The sequence below is a fragment of the Ambystoma mexicanum genome, chromosome 14 (genome assembly GCF_040938575.1).
Source record: "Ambystoma mexicanum isolate Mex_15411 chromosome 14, UKY_AmexF1_1, whole genome shotgun sequence".
NCBI classification, from domain to species: domain Eukaryota; kingdom Metazoa; phylum Chordata; class Amphibia; order Caudata; family Ambystomatidae; genus Ambystoma; species Ambystoma mexicanum.
Window position 1 is genome coordinate 134,381,387 of NC_090940.1, and position 14,830 is coordinate 134,396,216.

The window sequence follows — 14,830 nt, forward strand, 5'->3', positions numbered from 1 at the left end:
CAAAGCAATAGATATGGTAGCACCTCTCCTCCTCAGAAAACAGAAGCCCAAAGACCACTGCAATCCTTGGTTCACTGGCGCCCTCCAAGCACTGCGCACTAAGAAAAGACAAGCAGAAGCTATTTGGAGAAAAAAATACCTCAGAATCCCTAAAATTAACCGATAATAAGCTCACTAAAGTATATAAGCAAGCCATTATAAAGGCAAAAGCAGAAACCTATAATGCCAGGGTAGTTAAAGCGAACATTAACTCGCAGGAACTATTTAGAATACTGAGAGAACTTGAAACTCCCACAGCACCACCTTCCTCAGTAATCAAAGACGAAACTTGGTGTACCAACATCCAGAATGCCATAAGGAATAAAATGTGCCTTCTACAGGAAATAATTGCACTAAAACAAAGTCAAACTGACCCTAGCAACCTCCCGGCCCTGGTCAGCTCATTTACCATACCACCTTTCAACTTCGGAGTAATCTCAGAATTGGAAACAACTAATATTTTTAAAAATCTTAAACCATCCAGATGCATAAGAGACATTTGCCCAGCTACAGTCATAAAAGATTGCATTACAGCTTCAGTGCCTTTCATCACTACGTTCATTAATGCCTCTTTCGCCACCAGCCTAGTACCAACTAGCCTCAAAGAATCCAGGGTCCTACTCTTGCAACAACAAAAAAAACATCACTAGACCCCTCAGCACCTAACAATTACCGACCCATCACCACAGTACCCTTCCTGCTTAAGATTTTAGACAGAGCAGCCTACAACCAGATCCAATGCTATCTGGAATCAAATCATATCCATGGGATGCAAAAATCTGGTTTCCGACCAGGCCACGGCACAGAGTCTACGCTATTAGAACTTAAAATACAAATTGACTTGTTCGGAGATGAGGACAAACTGGCCCTCCTCTTCCTACTAAAGATTCCAGCAGCATTCAACCTTTTATACCACAAAACCCTTTGCCATCACCTCACCTCAGCTGCCAATTTCTCACCAGAATCCGCCAGTTGGATTGCCTCCTTCCTAGAAGGTGGATCAAGGAGAGTCTTCTCCGATACAGCTAGCTTTGCGCCAATCCCTTGCAGCGTACCCCAGGGATCCTGCATATCCCTGTCACTTTACAATATTTTCACGAAACCCCTGTTTGATCTCCCGGACGATTTAGGCCTCTCGTATACCAACTATGCTGACGACACACAAGTACTCATTGCCCTGACAGGTTCCTATGATAAAGACTCCCTGATGCTCAGCACAGTATATGCCACCATTCAGGCATTGAGGGCACCCAATCATCTTTGTCTTAACAATAAGACTGAGCTGTTATTAGTAGGCTCTCCAGCAGTGCTAAAGAGACTCAGCCCACAATGCTCAGCCTTGATAATTGACGTAATCCAGATTCCAGTCTCAGACGCGATTATCACCCTAGGTGTATACCTGGATAATTATTTCTCCCTCAACAAACAAGATAGCGCCACTGCGACCTCATCAGCCTATACAGCCAAGCTCATCAATGCTGCAAGACAATTTCTCAACACTGAAAGCTGCATGACCTTTACCAGTGCAATCACGGGCGCAACAATGGATTATTGCAATGTCCTATTTGAAAGAACCTCTAGACGGAACTTAAATTACAAATAATCCAGAATAACTCCCTTAGAGCAGCACTGAACATTCCAAAAAAGAGAACACATCTCAGCTGCTAGAAAACAAGCTCACTGGCTCCCGATGAGAGAAATAATCATCTTCAAGACCCTTGCAATCACACATATATGCCCAAGCAAAACCACCCCACAGTACTTTCACTGAAAATCGAAAGAGCAAAACCAAACAGGCCGTAAGATCCCTCCATGCTTTCAAATTAGCCATACCAAGAGATAAAGAGCTAAAGGTGGAGGGGTACGCTTCCCGACGGTCGTAGTAACACAGTTGAACACCCTTCCCACAGAGCTCAGAGCACAGGAATCTTACTGGGCCTTCTGCAAAGCTCTGAAAACTTGGCTTTTCACCTAATCCAAGATGAGACACTGACTCTTGCCTAGCTTCCATTTGTATCGCTGTCTGTCTATTTTGTCTTATGTATTGAATGAAGCTCTGTACAATGTAACTGATCTGCAATAGTGCCCTGATGCCTAAGGGCTTAGGTGCTTTACAAATGAAATAAATAACACATGGGTCCACAGACCTTCCACTCCCCACTGTACCCGAGACTCTGTGATCTGCCCCCACTGTCTCCTCCTCTGGTTGCTTGGAGATCCCTTGATGCAAATTGGCCGCCGTTGCCCTCCCCTGTTAGCTCCGCTACCTTTTTCTCTGCTTCCCTCACTGTGTTCTTCCCCCTGCGATTGTTAAGCACTCTGTTGATTCCTGAAGCCAAGTCCGTGCTCAATAAATAGACTCATGATATTAATAATAAAAGCATCAACCACAATATGTAACCCAATTATCATCTCAAATATTGGATACTGACTGTAGGTACAAACAGCCTACTTGGATGTGTAACCTGATCCCATGCTTCCTATTCTTAGTACATATATCACGCAAGCACTTTGAAGGGGTCCCTTGCAAGTTAACGCATTATAAATCTCAAATATTAATCCGCTCCCCAAGGATTTTGATTAGACAAATGGTAATGCTCAGAGTCTCCTACTTTAACATTGCTAACATTACCGTATACGTGGAGAGAAACATTGCAATATAATTTACTTGGCCTGCAAGGGATAATGGGTAATGGGATATGCCAGGTATTACTAGTCTATAGTATTAGGGCAATGGATATTCATACAGTAGAATGCTTTTTACACACATTTTTTTCTAATTGTTTAGAGTTTCATTGGGCATAGACCTAACACATTATATTGTAATTTACCGCTATACAAAACGATTCCACTTTTTAGTTGTATAATCCTACCCAACAATATAAGGGTGGAATAAGTTGCAAACAATCATATCTGCACTGCAAAATAATTGTCTACTTGCAAATTCATTACGTTTTATTAAAATGCATATAATATCATGGTGAGGCACTAAATATGTTTTACTTGCAAAGTACTGTGGGTTTGCAAATATCCCAGTGAGTATTTCACTGCTGCAATCTCTTATGTTTTACACTGCCCTGTCAACTAGTATTGGAGGCCGGAGAGGGGTACGGGTGAAAGGGCACAGGAGAACACCCCTTGAGGGTGAAGAACAAATCAGTAACTTTCAAAAACCAAGTCAGTTGTTTCGGCAGTACAGTACAGTGTAGACAATATGTTTGTTTGCTGAAGGAAAGGAAACTTTAGTAAAAGTCTAGAGAACTGCACTTTCTGTTTCTTTCTATGCTCAGCTGCTGAGGGCATTTCAATATAAACATGTGTTCTGTGGTTATTGACTGTAGCATCCCCCTGTATCTTGTTTAACTGATAGCAATGAATTACAGGGGGATCCCTAGTTACAGAAGAAGGCTCCCAAGCGGTTGTATTTCTGAGCATTGATGCTATTAACCCAAAAGGTATGAATATGTAATTTACTTCAACAGGGCACTATAAGACACCTCATAAGTCTCTTGTTGAATTTTGCCTAGTCTGTGGTGAAGAAGGGTTGGCAAAACTATAGGCTGTATTATGTGCCCTGTCATTTTACTTCCTACATCACGGTTACAAGCAAGGCTCTGATAAGAAAGTTCTTCCTACTTAGAGTGAAATGATTTTTCAGGGACTAAAACAAGTAATCAGGTTTGCCAACAGGGATACATTATGCTTATTAAAAGATGTTCTTTGCCCATATAATTCGTCTTGAGATCAGTCCGAAATGTTATTAGAGTTCCTTCCTATGCCACTGCTCTGCTAGTCATTGATTCCAAAACATATCAGTGGAGCTTTGTGGGCAGAAGCCAGGGGCTGGTTTCTATGTGTTCATTGTTTGCCATCTTTATTGTGCGCATTTTTCTGTTGGATGGTGTTTATGACTCCTAGCTGTAAGGCTGGTTTTGAGTAACTCACAGGTCAACATAATGTGGATAGTCCTCAGAAGCCAGGTAATTTTGATCATCAGATTATAAGGTGCAGTTATTCTGATGCAATTATCATCCTTACACAAATGATGAGAGGCATATTCTCCTGGCCCTTGAATTACTTAAAGTGGCACATGAACTCCTATTGGCATGTTTTCTGACATATTCCTTTTAGCTGCCTGTATTCCATCTGCAAATATTGTATCCGGTCTGATTTTTGATAGCCACATCAGTTATGGAATGCAATATTTGTTTTTTTGTAATACACATGTGTTTCTCCAGTGGCATAAAGCACACATTTTTTCTAGCTACAGTATCTTGAGGTCTTGAACTGGTTGATGAGTTTGCTTTCTAATCACATATAACATTTTTTTTAGCCTATTTTCTAGAAAAGGTGTTGTAAAATGCACCTTTTACGCAGATTTGTAAAGAATTGCAGTGGTTTGGAAGGGGCAATTCCTTTCCAAACTCTCTTCAGAGATGGTAGCTCAGTAACTATGCATGCTCACAAAGTAGCTTACCTCGTTAGTCAGTTGCGCACATGGAAAATAAAGTGCGCACGAAAGGTACCCCGTTCCGCACTTAAAGAAAAATAATTAGAGGGCACATTGCGCCCCCACCCCCAAATCCTGGGATATGCAGTTTTGTTGTACTGTGCTTTGGTTCTGCCTCAACTTCTTTGCTGTTCCCGAGAGCCCGCCTATGGCAGAGTCTCCCTCTGGACTTCTGGGGCTGTTAACAGGCACCACTTTACACTTGGGTGTTATCCTCTAATTTGCTTCGACTTTGATGTTATGGTACAGCAAGCACTCCAGTGTCAGACCTGTTATGGGCTAAAAGTCCCTTCCTCCCTCTCCGCTCCCTATCCTTAATCTTTACTGGGTTCTGTGGGTCCCGTGTACTAGGCCCTTTTTTGTGCAGCAGTATCTCGCTTCCTGCATCAGCACCGTCCTGCACTACAACAAAGGGGCACCCCAGTCTCCTCCTGTTCTTGAGATTCTTCCCCACGATGTTGATGTTCCTCTCCTGCCCGTCTCCTCCATTACTTGCCCGTCTTGAAGGGCGGTAGCTCTGCCGGCCTGTTCACATAGGTGACTAAAATGTTGTGTTTTGTGACAGCTCTTGATTTGCCAGAACTGCAAGGGGAGACCCACTGTTAGAATTGAACACTATGGGAAACGTTTATTGCCTGTAGAATAAATTAATTCATTGACGTTGGGACATTTCTAATCCTATTTGGGTATCTTTGTTTCCTGGAGACTCCCGGTTCATCCTGAACTATCTCGATGACCCACTTGGCAAGGTCCCATCCTAAATACACTGAACGTGCTCAGTTTGACAGCGTTGCTTGTCTGTAAACCTGCATTGCTTTTATTTCAGTGCAACATAGTTGTATGTACACTAGCACATTGTGTGGATATTAGCTTATTGAATATTTTCAAAGCAGTATAGTCATTTCATTCATTGTGGTCCCCTGCTGAGAGTTTAGCCTTGGTTGCTCAGCTTTGTTTTGCCACTAGCAGTCAGGTGCACTGGCTAGAACCCCTCTTGCTCAGTTATGGGCAGGCCTGAACAAAGCTCTGACAAAAAACCTTCTAACATGGAACCGCTGTTTTTCAGGTAAGTGGCTTGTCTTTAGATTGCACGCTGGGGAGGCATGTGTTCATTTATTTGGGGTGACATGCAAGATCTACCAAGTTGGCAGCTGAAGAGCTGTTAGTACACTACCTGTAGGCAACCAAGCAGATCTGCTGTACAGATCGCTGCTAGCAGTGGTATGACATAAGTGTGTTGAGGGATGCAGGTCTGTGATTAACCTTTGCCATTTCTTCTTGCTGTATCCTTTGTCATGAACATCGATATATATTTTTTTTTACAGGAGTTCAGAGCATTCGAATTGCTGCGTAGTGGGCTTGACCGATCCAAGTACTTGCTGGTGAAAGAGGCAAAGATCATTGCAATGACCTGCACTCACGCTGCCCTGAAGCGCCACGATTTGGTAGAACTAGGCTTCAAGGTAAACCACGTCCTGGATAAGAATGCGCGACAATGGTATAATTTTATCAAAATCATAAAGACCAGGCAGGGAAGTATCCAGCATTGCAAGAGTTACAAGAGTGGGGGGTGGGGGGAGCAAGCCACGAAAAAAGTCCTGCTATCCCCCCCCACCCAATCCAGTGCACGCAATTCCAAATGTTATCATTCGCACATTAGTGGTAGATGTCATTTTAAGACATGCATATAGCACAAAATAAATAAACTGCAGGACCATTACAGATGCAGGAAACTCATCTATTAGAACTCTGTGGGGCAAGGTATATGCAAACCTCTTAATTTGCATATGGAATGCACCAGCAGAAGTGACTTCACAGAAAAGGACATTGCAAGGATCATCATCTGTCTTTGATACTGGGTGGCACCATAAAAGTGACTTTAGGATAAGTTGCAATATGTAAGCCAAGTAACTTTGTGCTGCAAAATACCTAAATGGCACTATTACTATATATGGAGTAACTCTATAGTCATTAGGCATTTTTATGATGGAATGATATATTAACATAAACAATGAAGTGAATCACTAACTGCGTGTCAGATAAGACACAGTTCGATTACATGATTTGCCCAGGATCCTACACTTAGGTTAAATGGTGAAACCAGGTTTTGTACTATTTAAGAAACTGAACACATCTTCCCAGGTTTGTTGATATAGATATTTAGGTTTCGTTTTGCATTTCATGTGCTTAATAAATACTTTATTTATTGCACTGCTTTGGAAGCAAACCACATTACATAATAAACTAGCCTTTGATAATAAACTAACTTTGCACTATATACATTGTCATAGAAATATGTTGAGCAATAGGAGTATGGCTTTAGTTTTAGTCTCCCAATCGTGCGTGCAATGTCACATCATGCAGGTAATGTTGCCTAGCAAATCCCCCTTGGGGTGGTTTTAAACCAATAGTCATTATTTCATAAAGCATGCAGAATTATGCACCCTTCTCATTTCTGATCACCCTCATTCACATTTCTTCGGAGACAAAGGTCCCTACCATTAGTCCCCCCTCCCTCCCATCAGTGCCTAATGGCTCCCTTTGTAGTTCTCTGTTGACGCAGAGCTCCATGGGATATTGTCCTGGCAGAGGGACTCCTCTCCTGTTCGGCAAATTCTGCAAATGAAGGCACCCCAATGGTGCCGAACGGGAGTTTTGTCCCAATGCAAAATGTCACGGACTGGCTATTAAAAGAGCCACTGGGGGGCCAACAGTCTCAAGCTCGGTACACCACTGAGACCTGGTGCTGCATGGAAATCCTGTAGATTGCGCATGTCTCATGGGACTTATTTTTCCTTGTTTTATATAGTAACAATTCACAGCCCTCTTTTCTGTAAATGTGGGTCTCCCGGGCTGTGCAGGTGGTTATCCCACAGCTCTCATTCTGTTTCTAAAGTGAACCTCACAATACCCATAAGGAGCTGGATTGCGTTTCGAGCCATCAGAAATGTTTGTACCTCTGTGACATTACACATGGATCATAAGATTGGACCAATTAGGATCTGATAGGGCCATTATCCTAAATGATGTGCCTTTTAACCATTACTTTTTAATCTTTATACTGTGTTTTTATGTTCTGCTTTTCAAGAAGGTAGTCCTTCTTACCATTCCTATACAGTTCAGTATACTTGACTTCAGAAATTCTGGTGTGGAAATGCTGGATTGGCACTGTGGAGTTAATTACTGAATGAACCAGCCCCACTGTAATCTTATAAACAAAGTGTTTACCAGTTTCCAAAAAAACCTTACTGATTCACCCAGTAAGATATTTGCCATCTGTAAACTATTTGGAGAGAACCTTCAGTGGCGTCTGATAGCCAAATGTTTAGGTTTTCTAACATAATCTGAGTTTTCCACTGAAACCTAGAAAAGTACACAACTCCTTTACAACAATTAGGAGCCAAGCTGAAACTATGGGCGGAGCTCCCGATCTCGTTATACAGTCGGATTGCTTTTTTGAAGATGGTGGTACTTCCGAAGTTGTTATAATATTTTTGTAATGTTCCTATATGGCCAGGGAGGAAATTCTTAACCAGGCTCAGATCACTGGCGACATTGTTTGCCTGGGGGTGACTGGGCAGCCAGGATTAGTTGGGAGAAAATGACAACCGTACGAATATGGGGGCCTTGCGGCTCCAGACTTTGAACTTCATTACTTGGCTGCTCAGGCTCACTTTGCGGTATACTGGTATGGCGACAAGCCGAGGGCAGTGCATGTGACACTGCAACAGCACAGGGCTTCTCCCATGGACCTGAAAACGGTCATATTCAGTGACCAGTATATTGACTCCTGTATGTTACACCAGGTTAGAACCACGGTCAATGCTTGGTCCAGAATAGTTACCAGATTGGAGGTCAAGGCACCATATAATAGCTTGGTTCCTTTGTGAAATGTCTCTGATATCCTTCCCACGTTCGACAGGGAATTTAGAATTGCTTGGGATGCACCTGGGCATCTGAAGATGGGGGGACATGTTTCCAGAGGGGAGATTTGTGTCCCTAGTGGACTTCTCACATATATTGGGGGGGTGATCCCCTCTGAGTGCGGCAGTACGATCAAATGAGGGGGGCTTGCTGCAGAAAGTGGCCCTCTTTTCCTGTTGAGCCAGAAACCCTGGAGTGTCTTAATGTAATAGTGACTCTGGATGGGTCCAGACAGGGTGTGTCTAGATTGTATAATCTGCTTCAACCCCATTTTAAATCGAAAAATACGATGCAAAGTGTGTGGGAACAAGACTTGGGGATAACTCTTGAGGATGATAAATGGAATAGATGCTGTCAACTGACGAAACCAATTTTAATCAGTGCTGGGTGTAGATTAATACAGTTTAATATCCTTAACCATTTGCACTACACCCCAGTAAGACTCGCTAAATTTTCCCCTGATGTAAGTGGCGAGTGTGGGAAGTGTGGTATAGCACAAGCTGACTCATTCCACATGTATTCAAAATGCCTCCCGATCCTAGCATTTTGGGGTGCAGTGGCGGCTACTTTGAACTCTATGCTGGACATTCCGCCATCTCTAGCTCCAATCTGCTGGGAGACATTGGCAGGACCTCTGTTGCTACACTGCGCTTTTTCAATGTGACCTGTGCTATGGCAAAGAAATGTATACTTAAATACTGGAAATCAAAGTGTTCCTAGCAAAGAGGAATGGCTGCATGAATTGATATGCTCATTTGTATTTGTATTTTATTTATATAGCGCACCAAGCTCTTAGGCATCTGGGCGCATTACTTATATTTACATAAAATAGATATTTTACAATTGCGTACAAGAAGTATTTACAAATGACATAGGGCATGTGTTTACATAGTGAAAGTACAATTAAGAGGTATACAGTGAAATTTGCAAGAAATTACAGCTTGATTTGCAAGTAGAGTAAGACCAAGTATACATTAAATACAATAGGATTTGCAGGTAAAGGAACATGTACAGTAGTATATCAGTGTGATTCATTCAGTGTGAGCCAGGTTGTTACATTATTTCTGAATATGTGGAAGGAAGGTTTGGCTCTGATGGTTGCAGGTAAGGAGTTCCCCATTTGAGCTGCTAAAACCGGGAAACTGCCTCCTGCCTTTTGGAGCTTGAACCTACGGATGATAAGGCAGTTGGATTGTGAGGATCTAACAGGTCGATCCGAAGATTTTCATATGAATTTGTCACACAAGTATTTGGGTGCTAGATTGTTTAGGCATTTGAGTGACAGAGTTTTGAGACTGATTCTTTGGTTAACTGAAAGCCAATGAACGTTACGCCTCATCTCTGAGATATGATCTGGGGTGGTTGGTCACTGATCTGAGTGCGTTATTCTGGAAAATGTATAACTTTTTTAGGTTGTATTGGTTAGTACCTAGATAGAGGGCATTGCAATAATCTATCTTTGATGGGATTAAAGCCCTGGCTAAGGTAAGGCAGTTGCCTGTAGTCAGAAATGGTCTGTAGGCGTTAATTAGCTTGCATGTGTATGCATTGGTTCCAGGCAGTTGCGTTCATTTGTCTTATCAGTGAGATAGAAGAGTCGATGTGGATACCTAAGGTTTTTACGTCTTTGGAAACCGTGATGTTATTGCCGTCAAGATTGAAAGGATTGAATTGTTTATCCAGTGTGTTGAGTCTGATTTGGGTGCCTACGAGGAGCAGCTCAGTCTTGTCGTCATTGAGGCATAGTCTGTTTGTCCATCCAAGCTTGGATGATAAGGTAAATATCGATAAGGCGCTTGGAGTCTATGTTGTAGTTGCCAGAAAAAGGGATAAGGATTTGGGTGTCGTCCGCGTAATTTGTGTAGGAGACACCCAAATGGTCTAAGTTGTCAAAGAGGGGCTTGGTGAAAATGTTGTAGAGCGTGGGAGAGACACATGAACCCTGGGGGACTCCGCAAGTGACAGGGACTGGTATGGCGGACGCAGTGGGAGAAAATACTCTAGTAGTTCTGTTTTTTAAGAAGGACTGAATAGTGGTGGTGGCTTCTCTGAGAAATGGGCTGCGGATGAGAGTTCATTACATAGGACTTTGTGGTCCACCAAGTCAAAGGGAGCTGATACAGTAACAAGAGGAGTGCTAAGTTGCCTTTGTCTTTTATGATCTTCATTTGTGTTACTAGGTCTAACAGGGCTGTCTCCATGCCATCTGGGTCGGAAACCTGATTGACGGAGCCCTAGTAAGTTTTTGCTTTCAAGGTGATGCTGAATCTGTAGGTAAGCAGCACTGTCCAGATTTTTGAGAAGGAATGGCACAGTGGTGATAGGTCTATAATTCCTCAGGATGTTAGGGTCCAGGGAAGGCTTCTTGAGGGGTGGCAGGACCCAAGCGTCCTTCAGGTTAGTTGGTACTGTGCTGGTAGCAAAGGATGCATTGATTTATGCTGTGATAAAAGGCGCAAGATCCTTCGCTGTTTCTTTAATAATTGCTGGCCAGGCATCGACCTAAACATCTAGATGCTTTTAGACTCATGATTATGTCCTCGACATCCTTATTGGTGAGCAGGGAGAACTTGAACAGGTCGTCTTTATCAGGTGAGGGTATTTGAGTTACGACAGGGTGTGTGTTGGTGGCCAGATTTGTTTTTTTAGTCTCTATTTTAGCTTGTAGGAGCTCAATTTTGTTGGAGAGAGCTTTCTGAATATTGGTGCACCATGTGAGGTCTTTGGTGCAGGTTGCAGGTGGGGTGGTTGGGCTTTCAAGCTCATGAAAAGGAAGAGGGGTATATTCTTATTGTGACCCTTACATGCCGCCCCAAAGACATATGGAATCTGCTCAGATTGTTTTTGGCTAGCTCTGCCCCTGAGACGTCTGAAGGGCATACGGACGCTTCAGAATGAGTCACCCAAGAGTTCAAGTTATCCGATGGGTAGTAAATGATGTGTTGATCAAATGTTTATTTTTATATTGCAATGTGGTGTCCCGCGTGCATACTCTGTAATGCCACATGTGCGGCACTATATGCACTGCTGGTTGTACGCCTGTCTAATAAATAAAGGTTTAAAAAAAAATAACACAACTCCATAGGGTGAATTACCACCTGCATAATGTACAATGTATACACACTTTTATTATTCTAGCCATTGATCTAAGCTTGAGTACTAATTCTTGCCTGTTTTACATTGTTAGGGTAGAATTATTTTCTAATGTCATGGGTCCCAAAATCTTTCTGCCTACTTCTATGTTTTATAGCTTTATTTTTGTGCCCAGTGGGACTTTTACTAAAGTTCCCCCTGTCACTGCATCCTTTTCGGATAGGCTGCCCTTAGTAGCTCCTAAGTCTACCAGTGCAGGTTTGCTTTTTAAGGACCCCATTTTGGTCCCAGTGTGATTCTATCACCCTGAAAGTCTGCTGGGAAGTATGCTGGCGGCATCGGTACTTTGGCTTTTTGGCTGCATCTTGGCTGCAGTACTTTTTATCACATTAGTAGGCGAATGCACCTACATTGGATTTTTTTCGGTTACTAAGACATTTTTCTAAGTTCTAGTCCTGGCCATTTTGTTTTTTTAGGTGCCCTTTCGATGTGTGGCCCTTTAAAGCATGACCACAATGTCTGTTTTGTTGACATAAGCAAACACAGAGCCCGCAAATGCATTCTTGTTCTGGCTTTAAGTCCAAATTGGCTTAAGGACCCCCAGACTTCCCAGTCCACTTTTGTGTGGGGGACCCTAAGTGTTTGGAAGCTTGGCTGCTTGGGTCGACTTGCCTGGCTACCAAAATGTACATGCTGCATGCGTGTGGGTTGGTGGGCTGGCATAGTCAGCCCCTGCATGAATGTGTATTTCAGTGGGAGACCTGTTAATTCAGAAGATCCTTTCCTGAATTCTTTATTTTTTGTTTCTTATTTTTACTTCTTTTTATTTGTTTTGGTTATTAATTACAACCTTTCAAATATAACATAAACTTAAAATCACTTATACATTTCATTATATGATCAAACAAAACAACTTTGACAACACCCGGACAATAAGTATTCTTGTGTGTGTTACACCCTTTCCAATATTCCATAAATTTATGAGCACTTATAAATGTCATTAAGCGATAAAAAAAGATACCTTCGACAACAACCGGACACACAGTATTCCCTACAATTAGGATCGCATTTCAAACTGTTCATCAATATGTTGGGTTCAAATTGGTCCCCACTACCAAACAAACTTACAGTGCAACATTAAAACCTGTGTGCAAAGGGCTGTGGTTTCTACTGTTTGCTGTGGGGTGGAGGAAGGAGGATAAGGAAGCTGTTGCTACCATTGAGGAAGAGAGGTGCGTGTGCCTGTGCCTTTAACCACCTGGCTGGCTGAGTCACCTGACCCAGTCCACTTGGCACTTAAGGCCGCCTCTCCCGCCCTTGTGGCGCTAAGCCCTGTGTGAAAGGGCTGTGGTTTCTACTGTTTGCTGTTTGGCGTGCGGCGACAGGTGAACAGAGAGTCAACGTTATAAGTTATGGATCCGTTAAACCTAACAGCGAGACTCACAATCTCGAGAACAAGAGCCCAATTAAAAAGGGCCGCATCCATGGATGAATCACAAGAGTCAATTGCAAAACGTTCGAGGAAAAAGCAACAAAGTCAATATTTTTCATATAGCTCTGTAACCGATCTAGTAGAGTCTACTGAACAAGATGCGCCATCTTATGTGGATCTAACAACAGAAGCCTTTGATGGCGTGTTTAATCATATATGCCAGGAGGCAGACGCAGAGTCCCAGCCCCCGAACAATGGAGAGTTGAACTATGCAGTTTCTACTATAAGCTCAGAAGTATCTTGCGCTACCACTGGCTGCCTTAAGGTCTCCGAGTTCGCCCTCTTAATGGAGACGGAGTCCAACGCATTGGTAGTGCGTGACAAAATACTAAATGAGGAAGAACTACCCGAACACATATATACAGATGCGATGGAGTCTCACTTACCGAGTGTGGTGGGACATGGCCGTTTGGGAGAGTTTGCGGCGTTGGAGCCCGCGCGGGGAGATGCCGCGGCGGCGCTGGTAGAGGGGGAGGCACGCCCGACACTCGCTGATGACGCGGCTGACTGGAGGCGGCGCGGAGAGACGGACGCTTTGCACAATCCGTGCTGTGATGATATCGACACCGTGGAGAGGCTGGAAGAGGGCGGGAGTGCTAAAGCGGGTGCTCTCCCAAAAGACGATCACGCTGCTGATACCATGCCTGCAGAGTCGCCCTGGGAGCGTTCGATTCAGATGAAAGAAGTAAGTGACTCTATGATGATGCTTGACTTACCTAATCCCAATTCAATAGAAAACTTCAACGACTCATTTGCTTGCTCGGCTCTACATACCACTTCTGATCACAATAAGGTCAGTGTAGATGGTCTATACAAAGACGAAACATCGATAGGTTTGAAAACGTGTGGTAGCGCTCAGAAGGAGCTTAATGAGAGCAGCACGACTGGGTTAAACGATAATCCCCCATTTGATAAAAGAAACTCGTTAGAATTGGTCTCTACCGTGCTGCAAACTTTAACAAACTTAAATAAAACTAGGAATTGTGATAACCAGCCATCTTTGACACCAAGAAATGTTTCCACAACTGATATGTCAACCAAAAAGGTACGTATGTACGACACAGCTCTTAATCATGGCATTTGGGGAGCAGATAGACCGAATAACTATAAAGCACAAGAGGCAGTATCCCCTATGAGGTGTCTACAGACGCAGGAGAGACATGTGCCCATCTCACAGAATAGGGCCTCTAAACAGGATCATGTAGAACAACGAAAACGGGAAATAACACATGTGATTAGAAGGACTAGCTCTCCTTCAGATGTTTCATCAGAAGAGGCGGAAACTTCAGATTCTTCGATTGGTGAACGCCCCTTTCCTAAAATAAGAAGAGAGGGGAGACGCTATAGTACCAACATAGCAAAACCACTTGAGAGAAACGAAATCAGGAATCGAGAGACATGTGGCCATGTCCCTTTAAACGATTTATTAACGACATTAACCGCTGCCATGGCAATTTCTCTTACACCGTTCACAAAACTGTATGAAACACTAAATGACAATGTAAAGGATATGTCAACCCTGTTAGCATTGATGAACTCAAAACTGGTTCAATTAGAGGCAATGCAGGGCTTGGGTAGCCTTAAACAAAATGAGATGAACCAGCAGTTGCTGTCAGGCATACAAGACATGAACGTATCTAAACAAAATGATAGGATTGACAAGAAGTTATTCGCTGAGGTAGCGAGGGAAGCTTTGTCTCTATTCCGTAAATCTCACGTTGTCTACAAAGGGGAGACGTTGGGGGCTGCATGTCAAGAGAAAGACGCAGGTT

General features: G+C 43.1%; 1 protein-coding gene across 1 annotated transcript in view; it reads left to right on the plus strand.

The window, feature by feature from the left end:
• AQR (aquarius intron-binding spliceosomal factor) overlaps positions 1-14,830 on the plus strand; it is an 877,350-nt gene that overhangs the window by 642,463 nt on the left and 220,057 nt on the right. The window contains exon 27 of the mRNA XM_069638728.1: positions 5,875-6,012. Coding sequence (XP_069494829.1) covers positions 5,875-6,012 — 138 coding nt within the window. The remainder of the gene's footprint in view (positions 1-5,874; positions 6,013-14,830) is intronic.